Source organism: Pantherophis guttatus, chromosome 2 (genome assembly GCF_059756535.1).
Source record: "Pantherophis guttatus breed Tessera chromosome 2, ASM5975653v1, whole genome shotgun sequence".
NCBI classification, from domain to species: domain Eukaryota; kingdom Metazoa; phylum Chordata; class Lepidosauria; order Squamata; family Colubridae; genus Pantherophis; species Pantherophis guttatus.
The window spans coordinates 154,420,738-154,443,124 of record NC_142064.1 but is presented as its reverse complement, the minus strand read 5'-3'; the positions used below and the strand labels follow the sequence as shown (position 1 = coordinate 154,443,124).

General features: G+C 40.3%; 1 protein-coding gene across 3 annotated transcripts in view; it reads right to left on the bottom strand.

Moving 5' to 3' along the window:
* Nucleotides 1-3,434: 3,434 nt before the first annotated feature.
* TTYH2 (tweety family member 2) overlaps nucleotides 3,435-22,387 on the bottom strand; it is a 73,087-nt gene continuing 54,134 nt past the window's right edge. For 2 of the 3 annotated variants that reach the window (XM_034412735.3, XM_087887038.1), the window contains exons 8-14: nucleotides 22,121-22,176; nucleotides 20,605-20,697; nucleotides 18,969-19,061; nucleotides 18,721-18,863; nucleotides 17,579-17,764; nucleotides 13,398-13,476; nucleotides 3,435-6,235 (exon numbers count right to left, since the gene is read on the bottom strand). In XM_034412735.3, the coding sequence (XP_034268626.2) occupies nucleotides 6,155-6,235; nucleotides 13,398-13,476; nucleotides 17,579-17,764; nucleotides 18,721-18,863; nucleotides 18,969-19,061; nucleotides 20,605-20,697; nucleotides 22,121-22,176 (731 nt within the window). In that variant the 3' untranslated portion in view covers nucleotides 3,435-6,154. The remainder of the gene's footprint in view (nucleotides 6,236-13,397; nucleotides 13,477-17,578; nucleotides 17,765-18,720; nucleotides 18,864-18,968; nucleotides 19,062-20,604; nucleotides 20,698-22,120; nucleotides 22,177-22,387) is intronic. The other variant, XM_087887039.1, reaches the window with a different exon arrangement.

Genomic DNA, 22,387 nt, shown 5'->3' with positions numbered 1-22,387 from the left:
GTGTATAAAGTGCTATGTTTTTGCTGTGAGCTCAAAGCCCAAATGGGTGGAAATGCAACCCCAAGGCTTTACTATTGTGGATATTCTGGTACATAAACACTGAGACGTCCTCATTTAATGCCAGAATAGCTTTTACAGTCAGGGGAAACTCGTCTTTCAGATTGAAGCATCTGCTTAAAAGCCCATTGTTCCAAAAATAACAACAGTGACTCGTTTGCTGATTTCCAAGTACAGTACAGGTAGTCCATAATTGAGCCCAAAATTTCTGCTGCAAAGTGAGACATTTGTTAAGTGAGTTTTACCCCATTTTATAACTTGGCACGGTTGTTAAGTGAATCTGAGCAGTTCCTAAGTTAGTAACATGGTTATTAAAAGAAGCTGGTTTCCCCATTGACTTTGCTTGTCAGAAGTTGCAAAAGGTGATCACATGACCCCAAGACACTGCAACCGTCACAAATATGAGTCAGCTGCCAAGTGTCTGAATTTTGATCACATGCAACATGGGGATGCTGCAACAGTTGTGTGAAAAAGTCACTTTTTTCAGCGCCATTGTAATTTTGAACAGTTTACATTAAAAAGAGTCTGATTGTTATCTGGAAAGCTAGTGTTTTTGTAGGTTACCTTTCTTGGAGATCAACAGTTATGTACTTTCACTGCCTGGAATATTTTGGTCCAGGGAAAACTGTGTCAAGTGATTGTGTCAGTTAGCATCATCACAATACCCTAACCCCCATCATTGGCTGGGCTGTATACAGTATAAACAATATGTATACAGTATACAGTATAAACAATAAACCCCACACTCAACAGCACAGATTTATTTATTTATTTATTTATTATTTGAATTTGTATACCGCCCTTCTCCCGAAGGACTCAGGGCGGTGCACAGCCAGATTAAAATACATATAATACAAAATTTAAAATAATTTAAAACAGAATTAAATCCAATTGGCTCCCCAAAGCATTTAAAAACCCATTACCCCTTAAAACCCTTTAAAAATTTCAAGCCAGCCCAGCTTGCTGGAAAAGGAAGGTCTTCAAAGCTCGACGGAAGGTACGGAGGTCCGGGATTAGTCGTATTCCTGGGGGTAGCTCGTTCCAGAGGGCGGGTGCCCCCACAGAGAAGGCCCTCCCCCTGGGGGTCGTCAGTCGGCATTGCTTGACCGACGGCACCCTAAGGAGGCCCTCTCTGTGGGACCGAACTGGCCGATGGGAGGTTATCGGTGGCAGAAGGTGGTCTCGCAAATAGCTGGGCCCTAAGCCATGGAGCGCTTTAAAGGTGAGAACCAATACCTTGAAGCGCACCCGGAAGACCACCGGGAGCCAGTGCAGCTCGCGCAGGTAAGGTGTCACATGGGAGCGCCAAGTCGCTCCCATAATTACCCGCGCGGCCGCATTCTGGACCAGCTGAAGCCTCCGGGTGCTCCTCAAGGGGAGCCCCATGTAGAGAGCATTGCAGTAGTCCAGGCGAGAGGTGACTAGGGCATGAGTGACCGTGCATAGGGAGTCCCGATCCAGAAAGGGACGCAACTGGCGTATCAGGCGAACCTGATAAAAAGCCCCCCTGGCCACGGCCGTCATATGTTCTTCTAAAGACAGCCGTGCATCCAGGAGGACGCCCAAGTTGCGAGCCCTCTCCGTGGGGGCCACTGACTCGCCCCCAATAGCCAGAGTTGGCACCAGCTGGCTATATCGGGACGCCGGCATCCACAGCCACTCGGTCTTGGAGGGGTTGAGTCGAAGCCTGTTCCTCCCTATCCAGACCCGCACGGCCTCCAGGCACCGGGACATCACTTCAAGGGCATCGTTGGGGTGGTCTGGGGTGGAGATGTACAGCTGAGTATCATCAGCGTACAGATGGCATCGCACCCCAAATCCACGGATGATCTCGCCCAGCGGCTTCACATAAATGTTGAACAGGAGAGGCGAGAGGACCGACCCTTGTGGCACCCCACAAACAAGGTGCCTCGGGGTCGACCTCTGCCCCCCTGCCAACACAGACTGCGACCGGTCGGAGAGATAAGAGGAGAATCACCGTAAAACGGTGCCTCCCACTCCCAACCCCTCCAGCCGGCGCAGCATGATACCATGGTCGATGGTATCAAAAGCCGCTGAGAGATCTAATAGGACCAGGACAGAGGAACAACCCCTGTCCCGAGCCCTCCAGAGATCATCAACCAACGCGACCAATGCCGTTTCCGTGCTGTACCCAGGCCTGAAGCCGGACTGGAACGGATCCAGATAGACAGCTTCATCCAGGTACTGCGGGAGTTGTCGCGCAACCACACTCTCAACAACCTTCGCCACAAAGCGAAGGTTGGAGACAGGACGGTAGTTTGCCAAAACAGCCGGATCCAGAGAAGGCTTCTTGAGGAGGGGCCTCACCACCGCCTCTTTCAAGGCGGGAGGCAAGACACCCTCGCTCAGATGATGTTACCTAATTGGGTAATGAAATGTATGCAAGCAAACAACCAAGGATTCCATCAATACATCAAAAAGGTCAGTTGATGTAGTAGGGGTTTGCCGTCATCAAGAAACTAATCACATATTGTCCATTTTGGACAAAGCTAGATGATAGACTACACATACACATTATGCTTTTAGCAACAATTATTGGATCTCACAGTCAGGACAAAAACTGTATAGGAACTTTTTTTCATCCCTTTCCCCACTGTACAAAAGATATGTTTAACTCCCACATCTCATTTCAGTTGGGGAAAGGAAATTTTTTGTTTAAAAAAAGAAGTTAAGTACAATAAGTAATGCCAGGTTGCTTTAAGAAAAGAGAACTGGAGTCCATTTTGAAAGTGTAACACTTGACGCTCTTGGAGAGCCAAATTAAGACACAGTTAATTGCTTCCATCTTCAATCTTAGGAAGGTGGGTATGAAGGTCATGATGTATAATTCAGTTATTTCCAATTTGAGATTTACGGTAAATTTTGCTGTTCACTGTAAATTTTCTTATAAAAGAACAGAATAATTCTAATGTTCTATTGTCACCAAAGTATATTATGATATTAAATTGAGAGTCTGAAAGATAATTAAGACTTACTGATTGTTAATTTATGCTCACTGTAGTTTTAAACTACTGTTTAGCATACTATTTTCCAAATCAAGGCAAGTCTTTTTTTGGTAGGCCTTGATTACAGTATAAATTACACACACTGCAGATATCTTCTTAAGAAGCATCTGCTCTGCTTATATATGCTTGCATTTTCAGGTTTCTTTCAGTTTTATAACACCATATACCATACTACTATTTTATTTAATAACGTAATTAAAATAATGCGTGAATCTATTAATAGTATGTCTTTTTATTTTTGCCATCTGCAGTACTTAAAGTACATCTAATAATAACTAATCCCAAACACAAAGCTTTACATTGAAAACAACTGAAATCAAACTAAACTAAAAAAAAACAGGAAAGTGAAACTCATATTTTAGTATGTGTTTATTATCAGTTTCCCAGTCAGTACATATAAATCAGGCACAGCTTTGAAGTAGCCTGTGATAGTTAATTCACATGCATTTTTTTTGTTTGTTGAAAAAAAACAATTGTAGTTATCAATAGCATTACTCATAGCATAAAATTAAGATTCTCTTCTCCCTCTGCCTTAAAAATGTAGCCAATTACATATAAGATGGATATATAAATTATGTTGCTGTACGTGATAGGTACAAGTTATCCTTGATAGAAAGACACAGTATGTAATTGTTGTCAAGTAATTAAAAATCTTCATGTCACATTATGCATCTTGGAGGGCAGCTCTCTACCTTTACAGTTGTTGTCATTGTAGTGGTTGTCAGTGGCAATTTTGAACAATGTGCAAATTGTCCAAATATTATGTTGAGACCACTGGAAACGCGCATTTTCAGCAGCCTGTGAAGATATTCTGAGTTCTTTGTACTTAGTTGAGGAAACCCACCTGTTTTATGTTTCCAAGAGAGTGCTCACATATTATTTTCACTTCCAACTATGCCTAAGTAGAAAAAGATAAGCTAACTCATTTGGGAAAATTTAGCATAACCCAAGAAAATGTAACTTGTTAACTGTAAAAGGAGTTGCTTTTGGCAAAAGTTGAACAGACCTCTAAGAGGCTTTGATTCTTCAATTTGATATTCTGTACTTTGATTTCCTTCCTTCAGTGCTTCTCATCTCCTTGGAATCCCTCCTGTCCAAATGTTACTATTTCTTTTACTTTCTCTCTCCAATAGTAGATAACAAGAATCTGATTCTGTTTCAGAAAAGCCCACAAGATCTTTGTTACCTGAGGGAATGATATGACGGTATCTCCTGCCTGTGATTGCTCATACAAATGGTGACTAGACTGGAAAAGAAATCTTAACACTGGTAGTTGAAAATGGCTGCTGAGACAAAGGACAGACTGCCTGGCACTGTTTTAACCTCCAACACTTTGTCATTGCTCATCTCCTGGTGGCTGAGATAAAATGAGAGCCAGCAGTTCTCAGGACAGATATGTCAACAACTGTTCTACTTCAAGGACATGAAGAGCAGGATAAAAAGCAGTGGGAAGGGCAGAAAGAACAGCAGTGGCTATGAGAAGGAAACTACACTCTCACAGTGACAGAGGGAAACTAACTGCTTATAGCAGTCTGGGTTCAGTTTAGTTTGCAAGGAGGAATCTTAAAAAAATTAGATTGAATATCCAAAAGACTTCTGCTGAGTTTAGGCCTGACTATCAATCCTGTCAAGCTGTGTGAAACTGGGGACTTCTCTTTAGTTTTGAACTGGGAAACCTGAAACTTGACTCACTTTGCCCAGTGATAGGACTTGCCCTTACAAGACACAAATGTGTGCAAGTAACAATGGAAGTTATGAACAGTTCCTAATTTCAAGGTATTACAGTTCTTTCATGGATGGAGAAAGCAAGACATTATTCGGAAGAAACTGTACTGTCCTTTTCAACACTACCTGCATATTAGAGTAGCCAATCCAGCCCAATCCAAAGTTCCCTGGTATTTTTTATTTCCTCACAAAGTAAGAAAAATGTATTTTGGAATATGTCAGTATTTGCCACACAAATACATTATCTTGGAAGGTTAATTTTTGCCTTTACTTTTAATTCCCTTTTGGGGGCGGGGAGGGGGAATCAGTGCCAAAATCAGAAGTTGGCTTGCAAAGTACATAAAAAAGGTGTAATTATTAATAACAGAAAACTATAAAAACAGACACAAAAATTATGTTCTTTGGGTAGCTAATATAAAACATAGACTAAAAAAAATAGCAAACCAAATGAAGTATGTAATAGAACAAAAAAGGCATTTGTTCTAAGTAATACCTGAGGCCACCACAACAGGAGTTGGTGAAGTTCATGTCAGTTCTTGATGCAAAAGAGTGAGTGACAAGTGGTAATATTGTGCATGGATTTTTGTATCATAAAATACCAAACAGGTTCTATCAAAAAGGATAATGGATGATACACTTCCAAGCCAACAGTAAGTTCTGTGCAGAGGCCTCATCAGAGGACACTAAAAATTCACTTCTGTCAGCATTGCATGTGATTCAGGAGTGAGGTGCATCTTCTTTCATGGCAATCTCCTGCCCCATTTCTCTGAGGTTAGCATTGTACACCATGTGTCAAGTATTCTCTTTACTTGTACAGTGTACTGGTCTTATTATCTGCCCTAATAAAACAAAAAGGAAGACAGAACCGCCCTATCAGAGATGAACAAAACTGCCCTGAAGTTGGTGCAGAAGAAAAGGAAACAGGACTTATAGCATTAATTGCAAACCCATGGCAGGCCTTATTCTAATTTCACATCTCCCTGCTTCTCCAATATAACAGAACAAAGTTTGTTATAAAGCAGTAGTGACAGGAATTGAGCAAGAAATCAATAGACCTCTGATCCTTAGCTCATTGGATGGAGGATCCGGGTACCATCCTGGGTCTGCAACGGAGGAAGACGTAATATTGGAAGAAGAAAAGCTGCCAATCAAGCACACAGGATAATCCTTGAAGAGTACCTGGATTGCCAGCAGGAGTTTTCTTCAGGCTGATCTGTTTTCAACACCTTTGAACACCTGACCGGTTTGCTAGGGAAGCAATCTTATTCCCAGCAGTCTATGTGCCTTCAGTTATTATTGGGTTTCACTATAGCATCGTGGGTGGTTTCTTCTCTACGATCTGAGTGCTAGGCTGGAAATTCGTTGCTAGGCTGTCGCCGGAAATCATCATTAACCGCAAGATAGGTGGCTCGCATACTTGGAGAATACTAGGCAGAGGAGAGAAAATGGGAGAGAAGTTATACGTTGTGATTTCAATGACAAGTTTAGGATTTTACTGATAGAAACTACAGAAAAAAACAAACAAACAAAGATTCCTTCTAAAGTCTCACAGATGAAATACTAGCTCTACAGAACCAGCCAGAAATTATTTGTACCATCAGGAACAGAAGAACATGCTTGACCATTAGCAGCAGAGGTGGAGTGGGATGAAATGACAACAGAAAGGCAACTAGAAAGCAAATGTTGGTAAGACGTAAAGATCTTGTGATTCCAATGAGAAACTGGGATAGGCATCCAGCTGCTATTCTCCACTACTGGGATACAGCAGTAATGGAGAAAAGGAGAATCTTTCACAGGAAAGTTGTGAGTTGATTACACAAACACCAACAGCAAAGTATATATTAGACCAGTATTGAGCTTTGTACTTTTAAAAATTCAACAGAAAATGTAAAAAAATTTCTTTTCCATCAGAGATACAGAATATAGAAGGGACCTTGGCGGTGTTCTAGTCTAGCCCCCTGCCCAAACAGGAGACCCTATACCATTCTGGACAAACGGCCATCCAATTTCTTCTCAAAAACTTCCAGTGATGGAGCATCCACAAATTCTGAAGGCAAGCCTTGAAGGAGTTAGAAACAGAATAACAGAATTGGAAGGGGCCTTAGAGGTCTTCTAGTCCAACCCCCTGCTCAAGCAGGAGACCTTATACCATTTCAGGTCATCTCCAGTCCCATTATCAAGAAAAGTCTTTAGAGAAGATGACAGAATTAAGTTAACTTCTTTTCCCCATTAATTTCCCTATTTCGGTACTACCTCTAAGGAGTAGAGGTAAGAGTTAGGTTTATTAATACAGACAACCCAAAAAGTGATAGGAACCAAATGGGATCACAAATTTCTAGCATACTGGAAATATAGCGCTAAGGAACAACTGTGTGCCTATATACACACACTTTTCCTAATTGTATCAGTGACCCATAATAAAATTAGAGAACGAACACCTTTCCTAAATCAGTATTCTTCAAATGAGTTGGAATTACAATATGTAGAAACACCCCCTCCCCCCCAATTGCTGTACAGAACTCACCGTTGCCAATGCGCCATGGGCAATTCACTGCAGCCAGATCGCCACGGGACAACTCATCATGGGACAATTCAACAATTTTATTTCATTATTTAAAATAATTTAAAACTTTTGCCCTGAAGCAAGTTGGCCCGCAGCAAGTTGGCCATGGCGAATTGTCCCATGGCAAGTTGACCATGGTGAGTTGGCCATGGTGAGTTGGCTGTAGTGAGTTGTCTTAGACCAGGGGTCCCCCAACTTGGCAGCTTTAAGACTTGTGGACTTCAACTTCCAGAATTCTCCAGCCAGCATAGCTGGCTGGCTGGAGAATTCTGGGAGTTGAAGTCCACAAGTCTTAAAGCTGCCAAGTTTGAAGACCCTCTGTCTTAGACCCTTGCTGTAGCTTCAGGATATCTGGGAGACATTAAATTAGAGAATGCAGGCCTGGAAAATATAATTGGTAAATATGAGTGAAAGAATTTATTATGAGAAAGTTGTCTTTCCAGTCACAGAAAATTATTCACAGACTACTTTTCTGGAACAGAATAAAACTTGAAAGTGTTTCCTTAAGGCATTTAAATCTTATTCAATTTGGACTACTTCTATATGGAAAAGAGCTACATTTAATTTTACCATCAGCTTTGAGGTTTTTGCAATAGCAAATATCTGCAACACTGAGATTAAAGCCTCCAAAAACTGGCACAGCCCCAACTTTTAAATGCCCAAATTAGAAATAGTTCCTTGAATATTTAAACAACTGTTAGGCTTGAAAATGGATTGTGGCAGCTTGTAATGCAAATATCAACTAGTCTTCCTGATCATTCATCAAGCAGGCAGCCTCTCTACATATGCTTTCCATCTTTCAGGTAGATTGATATTAATTTTAATAATTCACATCACAGGGCATTTACTCCATGAAGCATATACATTTCTCAGAATAGTATACATATAAAAATCAGGGCTGCATTTAAGCATGGATTTAATTTCCATTTCTCTAGACCATCACAACATAAACCTGAGTCTGCTTACACATCGGATGAGAACGCAGTGTCGCATGACTATGCAGAATGCAAGAATTCAGTTGTGACATTAGAAAGGGGCAGCTGTTCTTCTGTTTACCTCCTAGTAACTGAACTAAAATGTACCCACTTCTGTTTTATGAGGCATGCAAAGTTCATCCATACAGAATGATGGCGAATGGTTTATGATTTGTCTTCTAGGGAATTGCTTGCCTCTGGAAAACTGGTTCCATTAATAGATCAGCAGCTTCAGCTTCCTGAGCTATAGAGTAGGATTATTCTGCTTTGTCACCTCAGAAGAGAAACTCAAGATCTTCCCCATTTGTGGCTGAGAGGGCCAGAGGCAATCTTTCTCCATTCCTTCTTGAATAGCCTCTCCAAATATACAATAGGCACCAACTCTGATGCATTTCAAGAAGGCCATTAAAACAATATCGCTCCCCTGAGTTATTAATGGCTAATTTAGACGTCGCCATTGTGATGTGATGTTAGTAGGTGGGTATTTAATTTATTGTAACTGTTTCATTGATTTGGTGTTTTGTTTTGTGTAAATCACTGGCAGTCATACCTAGAATACAATATATTAAAAAAATTAAATAAAGTGTCACCCTTTGAGGTTTCTTTGGCTTCTTTCTAACAGCTAACTCACCTCTCTCTTATTTATTATCATAACTGTTAAAGACACATATTAACTGCAGAGGCATAATTTGTATTTGATGTTTCATTAACATTAAAGTCTTATTTTTGATACTTATGAGAGCCTGGTTGTTGTGGTCCGCCAGCAGCCTGTGGACCTGGCAGCGGATTCGGATAGTGAGGAGGCTGGGAAGGACAATGGGCCAGTCCTGGAGTCAGGGGAAGGCCCGGACGAGGGCTCTGCATCGGAGGCAGAGATGGGGCCAGGGCAGTGGTGAAATGTAAAACTTGTTACTACCAGTTCTGTGGGTGTGGCTTGGTGGTGGTAATGTGACTGGGTAGGCGTGGCCAACTTTTTTTTTTTTTACTTTTAAAAGCATTTTTTCTACAACCTCTTCGGCCGAAGAGGTTGTAAAAAAATGCTTTTAAAAGCCTCTGACAAGCCCAGCTGAGCCGCATGATCATCAGAGGCTTTTTTTTTTTAAAAAAAGCATTTTTTTGGCCAAAGAGGTTGTAGAAAAAATACTTTTAAAAATAAAAAAAACAGCCAAAGGACTGGTTATGAAGAATTTGTTTTGGACGACATTGAGAATGAATTAATTCTCAGCTGTTTTAATAAAATAAGTTTGTTCAGGACTGAATTGTGTTTGGTAATCACTACTTGGGCCTCGGTCACAACACTGGTCTGGGTTCAATTTAGTCAGCTACTTTGGTGGTCTTTGCAGCTATATAACAAATGACTGATTCACACATGCGGTTGTCATAATGTGTTTGGTTTATGGCTTATCATGAATTCATGGTTGTGGTCTATACTCCATGCTTTTGTTATTGGGATAGATTCAGACATCATGTAAAGCCAACCCTTCCCCCCCGCCCCCCAACACCCCAGGAAAGAATTCAATGAAATAAGGTTGTTTTGCAGGGCTCAGGAAACATGCCTGCTCTGTGGCAATTTGTGCTTTTTGCAGTGATCTCCCCCCAGAGATTCATGTGGCTCCTACTTTTTTATCATTCAGGAAACTATTAAGACCTGGGTGTACTGATTGGGGACAGGATAATTTTGTCCTTCCGTTTTATTCTGTTTTGAATACTCTGGACTTCCAGTCAGTTGTATCTTTTATATGCTTTCATAGATAAAGCATATTTGTAAGCCGCTCAGTCTTTTAGGACTCAGGTAGCCTATATATTAAATAAGAAGAAATAATAATAATGTTTGTTACTTATCAAAGGCTAGGGACATATTTTATTCATTATAGATTAAGTTGCTGAATAATTTTTCCAATAATTTTCCTGTTCTTTTAATTCAAGTTTAGGGCTCAATGATGTAATTATTCATTTTTATGGTAGTGTTGAGCATTTCCATCATTGGCCCAGAACTGACTGCAGCTTGTATTTTTTTAAAAAAGAAACACAAGCTGTTCAGTGTCTTGGATCCCATTTTTTGTCTTCCTTGTAAACACCACTTCTTAATCTTTCTACTTTTGCACTTTGGTTCCAAGTGAAACACTTTAATCCAATGGAAAAGTAATGTCTGTACCGGAGGGAGGGAGGAAGGAAGGAATTTTACTTTCATGGTGATTGGTATTGTACTAAGACGAAGTCTTCTGAATTAGAACTAGGTTCATGGTATGCACTATTACCTTCAGTTGGCAGTAGAAGCTTATGGGGGGAATGTGATCAAGTGAAGTTCGGTCTCAACCATGCAAGAAATAGTCAAGAACTGAATGCAAAAGTACTGGTAATGCAATCCAAACAGTAAGAGATATCAATTAATATAATGCTAGTCCTATGCATAACATACATTAAGGAGAGAGAGAAAGAGATAGTATTACCCCTTTTAATACTTACCAAATCTAAATCTGTGCATAAACATAAATAACTGCTCACTTCAGAGCCTCATACTTTTACCATGAGTTTTTTTCATAATATTTTAATAGGTGGGAACAGATCAAATTCAATCAGTCTGGACACCTTTCACGCAACTACAGAAAGGCAGCAATTTTCCCTTGCGCTCTGCCTTTGTAATAGTTTCCCATTCCACTTCTCTATACAGATTTGGGGAAAACACTTCTTGTAACTGATGAAGTACATTGTAATTTCCGAAGTTGTAGACTTTGTTAAATCTGTTCAGCTTCAAAGGCCGCTGCTAGTTTGATGTTTTATTGAAACATGGCTGTCCTGTGGGAACTTTCCAAAAGGAAATCTCCAGCTGAGTAAACCATAACAGGAACAGACCATTTGGAAGGCTCACTGCATCAAATTCAAGAGCTTTTACTTATTGACTATTTAAATCAGCATGACTGGAAGTCTGGAATAAACTTTTTAAAAAATGTTATTCCCAGCATGAGTTCTCAGCATGAAGGCAATTGGGGAAGCAGCACTACTCAAGAGGGTTTTTAATTTTGCCCATTTGAAACACCACACTCAATCCATATGCAGCATGCATTGTTATGGGGAAAACTAAACAACCTGAAATTACCAGAAATTTCCCCCACAATTCTGCCCTTGAAAAGGTCTCCGTGGAAAACCTTGAAAAGGTCTCCGTTGTCAATTAATGTAATCCACTCTGCTAAACATTTCCAAAATATGGCATTCTCCAGATGTGCAGGGACTGCAGTTCTTTGAATTTTCAACCAGCAAGACCAAATGCAGGGACTTATGGACATTGCAGTCCAAATACTTCAGGAAAGGAACGAATTTGCAGAAGGATGCAGTGAGTCTAAATTACCCCTAATTTATTTCTTACTACCGGTTCTGTGGGCGTGGCTTGGTGGTGGTGGGGTAATGTGACTGGGTGGGCGTCGCCAGGGGCTGCCTATCAGGAACTCAGCTTAGATCGTCATAGCATTTAAAAGAAAAAAAGGGTTTTTTTCTTTTAAATGCCTTTGACGAGCCACACGATCATCAGAGGCTTTTTTTTAACTTTTAAAAACATTTTTTCAGCCGTAGTTGTAGAAAAAATGCTTTTAAAAGTAAAAAAAAAAAAAGCCTCTGATAATTGTGCGGCTCAGCTGGGCATGGGGTGGGGGGGGGGGTGGCGGCGGGGATTTTTGCTACCGGTTCTCCGAACCACCCGCCTCCATCGCTACTGGATCAGGCAATCCGGTCCGAACAGGGAGCATTTCACCCCTGATCTAAATGCAAACTAATGGCAATTTTAAATGCCCAGAATCCATAGATTCTACAGTATTTGTATATTGGGAGGTTGGGGATATTTACAGCACAGGGAAATCTCTTATGAAAAAGTAGGGGGGGGGGGAGGAAAGCACCCCATCCCTCCCAAGATATTTTTAAAATGCAAGCACCTTAAAAGATAATATAGCTCCAAAACAAGTTAACTGAAAAACAAAGCAAGCATTGCAATTTGAAAGATTTCAAAACAACAACAAATAAATCTTATGTTAAACAAAAAAGTGATATGCATTGTAACATTATATATTTGAAGAAAAACATTTTATAAAAGTAGAATAAGATGGGGAGAAAATAAAAAAGATACCCACTCATTTTCTAGATGAACAGAAACGTGCAATTCAAACAAACAACATGTTAAAGATGCAGGGGAAAGCCAATTTGATCTCGTGGTTAAGGGAACAGGTTAGAAACTAGGAGACTGTGAGTTCTAACCCTGCCTCAAGCATGAAAGCCAGCTGGGTAAGTTTTGGCCAATCACTCTCTCTCAGCCCAAGCCACTTCACAGGGTTGTTGTTGTGGGGAAAATAGGAGGAGGAAGGCGTATTAGGTATGTTCGCTGCCTTGAGTGATTTATAAAAATAATAAAGGGATTAAAAAAAAATCTAAAAAAACCAACTGAAATATACAAACTGTGTAACATGCATTGGATAACATAATCACGCAAGCTATAGAAACAACAGCCAAAGTCTGCCGATGTGATAAGAATTGCAGCACAGCCTCGCACAACAGTTTGCCTGAGTGACTAGCAGCCAAATAGCAATGCAATGTAATGCAACACGACATTTTCTGCTCTTTCGCTGTACAACTGCCTGAAGCTAACCAGAAAGATGCTATCTCAGTGGGAGATACATTCTACATTGTGTCTCATTGATATAGCTAAAACAATTATGGGAACAACAACAACAACAACAACAACAACAAAGCCAGCTTCCAGAAAGTAGGGCTGCTGCAGCAATTTTCATCTTCAGATAGCAGTATAGATTCTGGATTGTCGTTTCACTGAAAAGCCTACATTTAAATCATATACTGCCTGTTTCTTCATCTCTAACATCAGGGGGGGGGGGGGAGAATCCCATAAACTAGTATTTCACATTTTCTGACAAAAAGCAGAAGGGTTTTTCATCACAGTTTTTAAAGAAAATGTGTTTGTTAAATTGATCAGGAGTGTTAGTAAAAGCAGGGGGGGGAGGGAGAATAAAGGGTTTGTTGTAAAAATGATTTAGCCTCCGGAGCCCACCATACCGTGGGGGGAGGTGATCCTCTTCCAATCAGGGGGACGTTTTCATACCGTGGATTCCCACCAAAGAGCACAGCTTGGTTCCTGCAGGTAAAGAGGAGTCAGATCAGGAGGACAATCTATTAAAAGGAAATCTGTTATGGGCTATGAAATATTCCTGACATTTTCACAGAAGCAGGGGATCCTTGTTGGAGGCAGAAGCCTGTGGGAGTGGGGAAAAGGTGGGAGTGTGGATACACAGGGTATTTATTCACGCTTGTCTTTGTGTCGGAAGTACCTGTGGTGCTTCCAAGTTGAAACAATTAGCCAGTGACATCACTGTTGCTCTGGGGACATCCAGTTGGGGTTCTTTCATGTCCCCATTAATGTGCCCACCAAAGTGGTATCTATCTATCTACTTGCGATTACATGCTTTCAAACTGCTAGGTTGGCAGGAGCTGGAGCGAATGATGGGAGCTCATCCCGTCACGCAGCAGCACTTGGATCTCGAGCCATTTATTAATTTTGCCCCTCGCAGCACCATGAAGATAGCTTAGAGAGGGAATCAGCAAGCATTCATAAATGCCCTGATCATCGTCTTTTTTGCCCTGGTACTTTCCAGATGCATTAGATGGGAACTTCCATCATTTCTAGTTCAATACTCAAAGATACAGCTGGCTGAGGAAAATACAAATGTTACTCCCAACACAGCTGAAGAACGCCTGATTGGGAGAAGCTACACCAGCTCTCATGAGTTGTCTCCTTGATCTGTAAAACACCGTGGGGAAGGAATTCATTCTGGAACGAACTCCTCTACATTCAGTGAGCACTATGTACCCTGTTTCCCCCAAAATAAGACATCCCCTGATAATAAGCCCAATCGGGCTTTTGAGTGCAGGGCAATAAGGCCAATCACTTATTTCAGGGTTCAAAAAAAATATAAGACAGGGTCTTATTTTCGGAGAAACACGGTACTGCGAAGAACAACTGAGCCTTGAGAACAATAGCAAAGGACATGCGTATCCTCTTTCTTTTATGCACAATGAGTGTGAGAGGAAGGACATCCAGCAAAAGTCACTCAAGGACAGACAAAAAGAGCAGTAGCTAACAATTAGGCTTACCAATGCTCCAAGTTTATTTTACAACATCCTCCAAAGGAGAAAGAGGATGAGAAGAATAAGTTGGTTGCTTATCAAGTTAAAATTTAATGCAGCCTTTCCTAAATGTTCTTCAGACATGTGGGCCTCCCATTCCCATTATCCCCATATGGTAGGAAATTTGAACATGTAATCAAGGTTACTAGGTTGAAAGGCTGGCAACTCAGAAGTTGTACTGAACTGTGAAGTAAGTGTGAATATACAGTAGTGGCCAAAATTGTGGAAAACTTTTGGGAAAAGTGTACTTTCTAAAACTAACTAATAACACCACTTTTTTGGGGGGAGTAGTACAGTGGTGGGTTGCCACCGATTCGGACCGGTTCTATAGAACTGGTAGTAAAACCGGAGGGAGGCTCCACCCACCAACCCTGACATCATGAGAACGCTTCTGCGCATGCTCAGAAGAGCGCGCGCGGTCCTGTTGCGAACCGGTAGTAAAGATAAGTAGAACTCACCTTTGGAGTAGTACTATAAAATTATATATCAATGGAAAGATAATTAATCAAGAATGTAATGCAATAACTTTTATGAAGGGTTTGCTATTAGAATAGCAGTTACAGTATAAAGAAGAAAAGTGAAACACATAGAAAAATCGAGATATACAAAAATTATCACATTAGTTAATACTAAGTTGGGTAACCTTTAGCATGAATTATAACGTTTACAACGTTATAATTATAACCTTACAACGTTTTCCCATGGAGTGAACCAAGTCTTTTAGTTCTGCAGCTGTTATCATGTGAAATTAAGATTGAATGATTGCTTCTATTAACTGGGTTTTATTGCTGGGTCGCTTCTGACTAACAAGTTTCTTTAGTCTGCTCCATAGATTTTCAATTGGGTTAAAGTCTGGGCTATTCCCAGGCCATTCCAGCAGTGGAATATGATTATCTTGAAACGCCAAAAAAAAGTAATGTTATTAGCCATCAAACCTCAAAAATACACTTTTCCCAAAAGGTTTCCACAATTTTGGCCATGACTGTAGTGCAGGGCATTCACGGGCCTATATTCCAAGTGGGAAACCAACTTTTCTGCAAATCATCTTTATGTGGCAAAATTTATATGCCTGTGAAAGCTCAGGTAGTTTTTAGGTAGCATTGTTTCCCTCTGAGGATTTACTATAATGTACAGTATCCGAAAGAACAGTTTTGAATCAGCTTCCATTTTTAACCCAGATCTGGAATCAGCAACTAGGGTATGTTTCTGAGGTCACAATTGGAAAAAAAAATCATTCAGCAAAGAAATCACATAATCTCTTTGTCTTCCTACCTAAATTGGAGCCATAAAGGTGGGCAACACAATGCTCCCTTCCTCAGCTCTGTGACTAGGCAGAAAAGAGACAATTTGTTCGATTGCTCCTTAGCAGAAGAACTTTTCTTTTCTAAGATTTTGCAGCAAATGGTTCAGAGAGCTGAAGGTGGGAGACCAGATGGTTTCCACCAGTTATGAAAACAGAAATGGGAAATCTCCTTCCCGCCATTTTGGATGGACTTTCTCCTCCAATGGACCTTTTCCATTGTTAAACCTCACTCAAATTCAGAGGCAATTCAATGGTAACACCATCTCCCTGAAGGAAACAATAACAACTTATGAGGGTACTGAAGATGGGGGTTCAACAGCTGCCTGAAACCCAAAGTAGGATTAAGTTGTACACAATACACATCTGTATAGTGACAGATGGGATATGATGCCATCTCCAGAGTTTCCCCACCATGCTCTTTTCTGGTGGCTGCTGACATCTATGGCCAGAGAATCTGTACTGGAGCTAGAAGTTACTACATTTTCACAGAAAAGATGGTAGTAGCTATATATATCTTCTCATGCATAGATGAAAAATAAAGATTCACTTGAGTCAAAATAAATTCCTAATGAAATCCATGTATTTTGCTTGACCAAAATATGGAAATGGTTGCACTCTCTTCAAGATTTAACTTCTAGCCTAGCCTGCAGCCTTAGGATTTCTTAATAATCTCCCATCCAAGGCCTAAGCAACTCCGACAATGTTCGATTTTTTTGACATCAAACATTCCCCCAGTTTTTCTTTGTATTGCTATCTATTATTTCATTCCAAGCCAAGTCATAGAAAGGTGCAAAAAGGAAGTACCATGTATACTTGTAGATGAGCTGAGAATTTTGGGTTTCAAAATACATCCCCAAAATTGGGTTCAGCTTATCTGCAGACCAGTCTGTCATGGCCTTTAAAATCATAGTTTTATAAATGCTGACATTACGCTTTCAATTATCTGTCCACTGCTATGATTAATAATACAAGGACTGACTTATCCACGGGTGACCCATTTTTCATGGCATTTTTGGTTGAAATTTCATGGGTTGGCTTATCTGTAATTATAAACGATAAATGGCCAGGACTTCCTCCATCAAAAGTCAGCACATTTTCCAACCAATCAATCCATAAATATATTAAAACAAAGATCTTTTCATAAAAGGACATGCAAATTTATATGACAACTCAACAAGAAAAAAACCCCTTCCTGTGTTAAATTAAAGGATCACACTACAGTAATTAACGAATAATAAAAGATGCAAAAAGTAGGACAACAGCTTGTTTCACACATCTTCTCTAGGGATATTTTAAGAACTGCATCTAGTCTTTATTTTTAAAAATGTTTTCTCCAACATACAGTTCAAAAGTAGGGTTTCTCAATGTTTTTCATCTTAAGGCCATCTTCTTTCAATAAGAAGGCAATTGCTACAGTTTGAATACCTAGCAGCTGTATAAACCTGGATTTTGGGTCTCGTGGCTGGGAAGTCAGGAGTATGGAGGACATGGGTTCACAGCTATTAGGTTGGTAAAATGGGAAAACATAATGGTTTTCAAAGAAAGATGGAATGATGGAAGCAACAACAAAAGGCAGCCCAAATCTGAACGAGGACAGACAGTATCAGAGTATATTAAGTTAAGGTGGAGAACACCAAATAGCAGAGGCTATGTCTGTTGCCACCTTGAAAACCTCACAGGAGAGGATGTGGGTTTAAGTACTGATTATTGCTTAACTTCTGCATCTTCTACTAATTCCATGCATACTTACATGTACTCAGACACTGGTGCATTGGAGATGGTCTGGGCAGGAGGCTGAAGGCTCGTCTGACTGCCCAGGCTGCTACTGTAGCTACAGAAACTACGGAGTTGCCCACGGTTGGGATTGTGGGCAGCAATACGTCGAGCCTGTGGGTTGAAGGGGTCCTCTTCGTCTATGTCATCATAATCCCGATCCCTAGAAGGAAAAAACAACAACAACAGGCCAACTTAGAAAATAAAATAAAATCTGAACACAGGGGATAGTTATGAACGGAGTGGCAAGTGAGAAGATGTAACACTCATTCCTGGAGGGATATGGTATTTCAGTTGCTTGAAGTATCCCTTAATTTTAAGGTTTCTTTTGTAATGTTAGCAGAGACCAGGAAAGGAACCATAGTATCTGAAAAAAGAGAGCTCTTATTCCACTGTAGAAAACCCAACTTTAAGGGACAGTTCACATTAATCAGGAAACAGGAAAAAAAAAGCAGAAAGAACTGATTGTGCTTCCTTCACCAATTTTAGGTAATGAAAGAAGAATGAACATACAGAAGTTATCAAAAAATTGATGTTTTTATGATCAGGAACGTATTATTTATTAAATTTATATGCTACTCATCTCATTGTCGAGTGACCCTGGGGAGCTTAAAACTAAGGAATGCTAGAGAGTGCCTATAGGTGATGCTAGATAACAGGGAGAATATTCTTGTGTTGTGTTTTTCTCTCTCATAGATGAATTGCCTGATTCTCTCCCCCTCTTACTGTTCTCTCCATTCTCTCTCAACAAATTAAGGGTGAATATGAGAAACCCGGAAAGACATGAGAGGTTAACTATTCAACAATTCTGGTAAGTGACATTAAGTGGCCATAACATTACTAAATAACCTTATGCTATGCTATTTAGTCAATATCTCCCACTCCCACTCTAGAATGCTTCTTTAAATTCTTCAACATGCATAGCTCTCAATGATGGGACAATAGGAAGATCAGCTCATAACTCTGCAACTTTATTGAAGGAGAAATCAGACTGATGTTCTGGTTGTTGCAGAACATCACCCATTTTTATTTTATTCATCCCTTTTTCAAAACATCCCTCTGTCGTCAGCAAGGTTATTTTGACTTTATGGTAGCCCTGGGTAACTTATTCCGTTTTACCTGCTGGCTAAATGTTTCCAGGCTCGAGGCATGGCACATATGATGGTGGAGAAGGATACAGCAGCCATCAGAGAGAAGAGGGTGAGGTAGAGCAAGCCTTCCACCCCATCGTAGCAGATCCCAACCAAGGCATCCAGGTAATCCTTTAGTGAAAGGAAGGGAGGGGGGGAAAAGAAGAAAGGAAGTGTCTTGCTCCTGTGCTACGAACACCTTTGTACCCAAAGCAGAGTGTGCCTTATGCTGCTTACCTTGTGAAGGCCCCTGCAGTCCAGCATGGCAGTCAGCTGGTGAAGGTTGATTTCAGAGTAGTTCAGTAACTTCTGTATATCAAGCAGGTCTTTCTGCAGCAAGGGCAAAAGCCGTCAGAGAAGGGGCATATATTCTATTGGAAAAGGAACAGTGTTCACCATACCTAGAATGACTGTCCAACCATCACTGAATAGACTACCGATTGTACTGCAGTCGTAACCTATCCTTCTCAGCTGGCACACACAATATCACCTCTCTGATTTTATCTTGTGATATCAAATTGGGCTGAGAGATGGTGAATGGCCCAGTGACTTTTTTTTTTTTTGGCCGATTCCAAATTTGGAACCCTTATCCTTCCGATCTTAATTTAACTGTTGCCCAACATTGGTTTTATAGAAACAGGGATAACTTTAGAGCTTTAGTGCTTTTACAAAACCTCATGAAGAAGAAAAGGGCATCTTCTCTTGGTACTGCTATTAGTTATTACCAGGGATTCTCTCTCATTTGATTAAATGCTAAAAGAAAGGAAAAAGAACTACCTTATTGTTCACCTGTCAGCAATAGATATAGACAGAAAGCCATCTCACTTATGCATGGAGGCATTGCTTGATTTCAGATTCTTTTGCTAAAGCTCCATATGGGAGCTCAAGGGCATGCCTGTCAAAGCCCATGGAACTGGCAAAACTGAGGAAGCAAAGACAACCTAATTTTCAGGAAGGCATATGTAATGTTAGTCTGAGATAACATTATTTTTGAAAACTGTCAGCCACAGTTATAGTAAGTTATTAATTTGGACTCTCTTTGAAACACTTTTTTCTCACAACTTTCACATCTGGACCATGCAGCCTCTTCTCAGATAAACCAGTGGCTTCATCCCCTGCTCACAATCTCTCACAATGCCCTAGGACAAGTTTCTCAGATACCTGAGGAGCCTATAGGGACAGATCCACCTACCCTCTGAAGCCAATATTACACTTCATTTCACACGGCAGACAAAATGTGACCATGCGTTATGTTCGACTCCAACTATCATAAGCCTTTGCTACGGTTTGCAGGTTGCTCATTCATGTTATACAGAACATCGAATGACATTTCCTGTCAAAAACCAGTTTGTTAAGCATCTGGCTTTTTTTAAATCTAGCTGAAGAAGGCTTTGAAATTTCATCTACATCTGAAATATACAAATGGATACAATTGCTAACTCTTTTCTGTTCACATGAAATTTCACTCCATCTATTAGAATGGCTTCCAGTCGCTACAGCAGTCTTTCCAACTTTATATTCTCTGGATATGTTGGGAGTAAAGCTCATAGAATTACTACCTGGAGAAAACCAAATCAGTGAAGACTATGATTACAGGGGATCCTAGACTTGTACCTCTGCTGCTGTATGGTCATGGCACCTACATCCTGTCAACCATAACCTATGATTTTTCTGCTGCTTGCTTTACCTTCAGGTAGTTCATAAGAATATTCAACATTTCCCTGGTTAAATATGTGCCCATATTTTGTATTTGTCAAATACTGTTTCTGAAAACAGCAGGTGTGTGACCCACTTCTAAATATACGTAACTCAGAAGCTTCCATCGAAGAACCTTGCCTACTTCCATAGGAAAAGACAACAGTGTGCAACTTACTTTGGCTGTAGGGAAAAAAGGCACTGCAAACTGCACAAGACCCTGAATCTGGATCTGCATAGTTGTGAGAGAACGCTGGTAAATAGTCAGAGCCTACAAATAGAGAACACATCATGCAAGGTATTAGTCTTTTTTTTCTACATAAATCTTAACTTGAGGTACAGGTAATCCTTGACTTATGACCACAATTGAGCCCAAAATTTCCACTGCTAAGAGAGACCGTTGTTACCTGAATTTTGCCTTGTTTTACAACTTTTCTTATTTATTTATTTATTTATTTATTTATTTATTTATTTATTTATTGAGATTTATATGCTGCCCTATCTCCAGCCGGACTCAGGGTGGCTCACAACAGTAAAAAACATCTAATGAAAAAGTTAAAAAGAAATTAAATCCAAATCTCATAATTTAACAGTTAAAAGTGCAATTAAGATTAACAAGTTAAAAATTAAAACCCCATCAGTCCAGGCCAGTCAAACGAAACAGCCACGTTTTCAGGTCGCGACGGAAAGAGCGGAGGTCGGGGGCCACCCGGAGCTCCAGGGGCAGTTGATTCCAAAGGGTAGGTGCCAGAGATATTAAGTGGATCACTGCAGTTGTTAAATTAGTAATGCTGCTTTACGTGAATCTTGCTTCTCTATTGACTTTGCTTGTCAGAAGGTTGCAAAAGGTGATCATATGACCCTGGGAGATTGCAACCATCAATAAATACAAAGCCAGTTGCCCAGGTTCTGAATTTTGATCATTTGATCACAGGATACTGCAATGATTGTAAGCGTGAAAAATGATTGTAAGTCACTTTTTTCATTGCTGTTATAACTTTGAATGGTCACTAAACTAATGTTTGTAAATCAAGGATTTCCTGCAAACAGATTAAATACTATCCTCTTTCAACAACTAGGAGTCAGTCCACACTCTTTTACATCAACATTCACAACATCAGAAAGCTTTCTCTTCCTGGAAATCCAATGAACTAAATGGTTCTCTTACCTACATTTCATAATTAATACCTTCTATGTAGAGGTCCAACTTTCCAGGACTTACTGAGATTACAGAAGCCACAGCTCCAGATTGAGTAAGGAGACATCAGAGCTGGATCTTCCAAATTGAACTAACTGAACTAACATGTTCAGATAAGGATGTTTCCTTACCTGGGGAGAGCCCTGTGGAATGCAGTATTGCAGGCAAACTCTGCCCACACACCAAGAGTTCGATCCTGACGGGCTCAAGGTTGACTCAGCCTTCCAAGGTCAGTAAAATGAGGACCCAGTTTGTTGGGAGTAATCAACAAATAATGCTTCTAGATTGTAAACAGACCAGAGAGTGCTGTAAAGCACTAAGGGGCAGTACATAAACCTAAATGCTATTGCTATTTTTGTGGAGAGTAATGTTCATCAATTTTCCCTGCCCTATCACTGAAAGCAAACTGATTCTTGGAATAAAGAGCCAGGTTTCTGTTTTCATTGCTATTGGGGAATCCTTTGCCAAAGGTGTACAAAGGCAACCAAGTTCTTACCTGTTGAAAGGGGTTGGTCAGACTCTGTCTACAATACAGGTAATACTGTACGATTTCTACAAAAGCAAAGTGCAAGAGGAAGAGAGTTATTGTAGTTATTGGTTAAAGTGTGACACTTTTAGCAACTTCTAAGCCATACTGAGTCAGCACTGCTCAGCACCAGTTGAGACAACACTATATGGAGTGTCTCAGTTTATAATGCTGGCGTTGTCTAATATATGTTGAAAAAATAATGCTGCAGAAAAGTTTGTATCTAAAGGTTTTGCC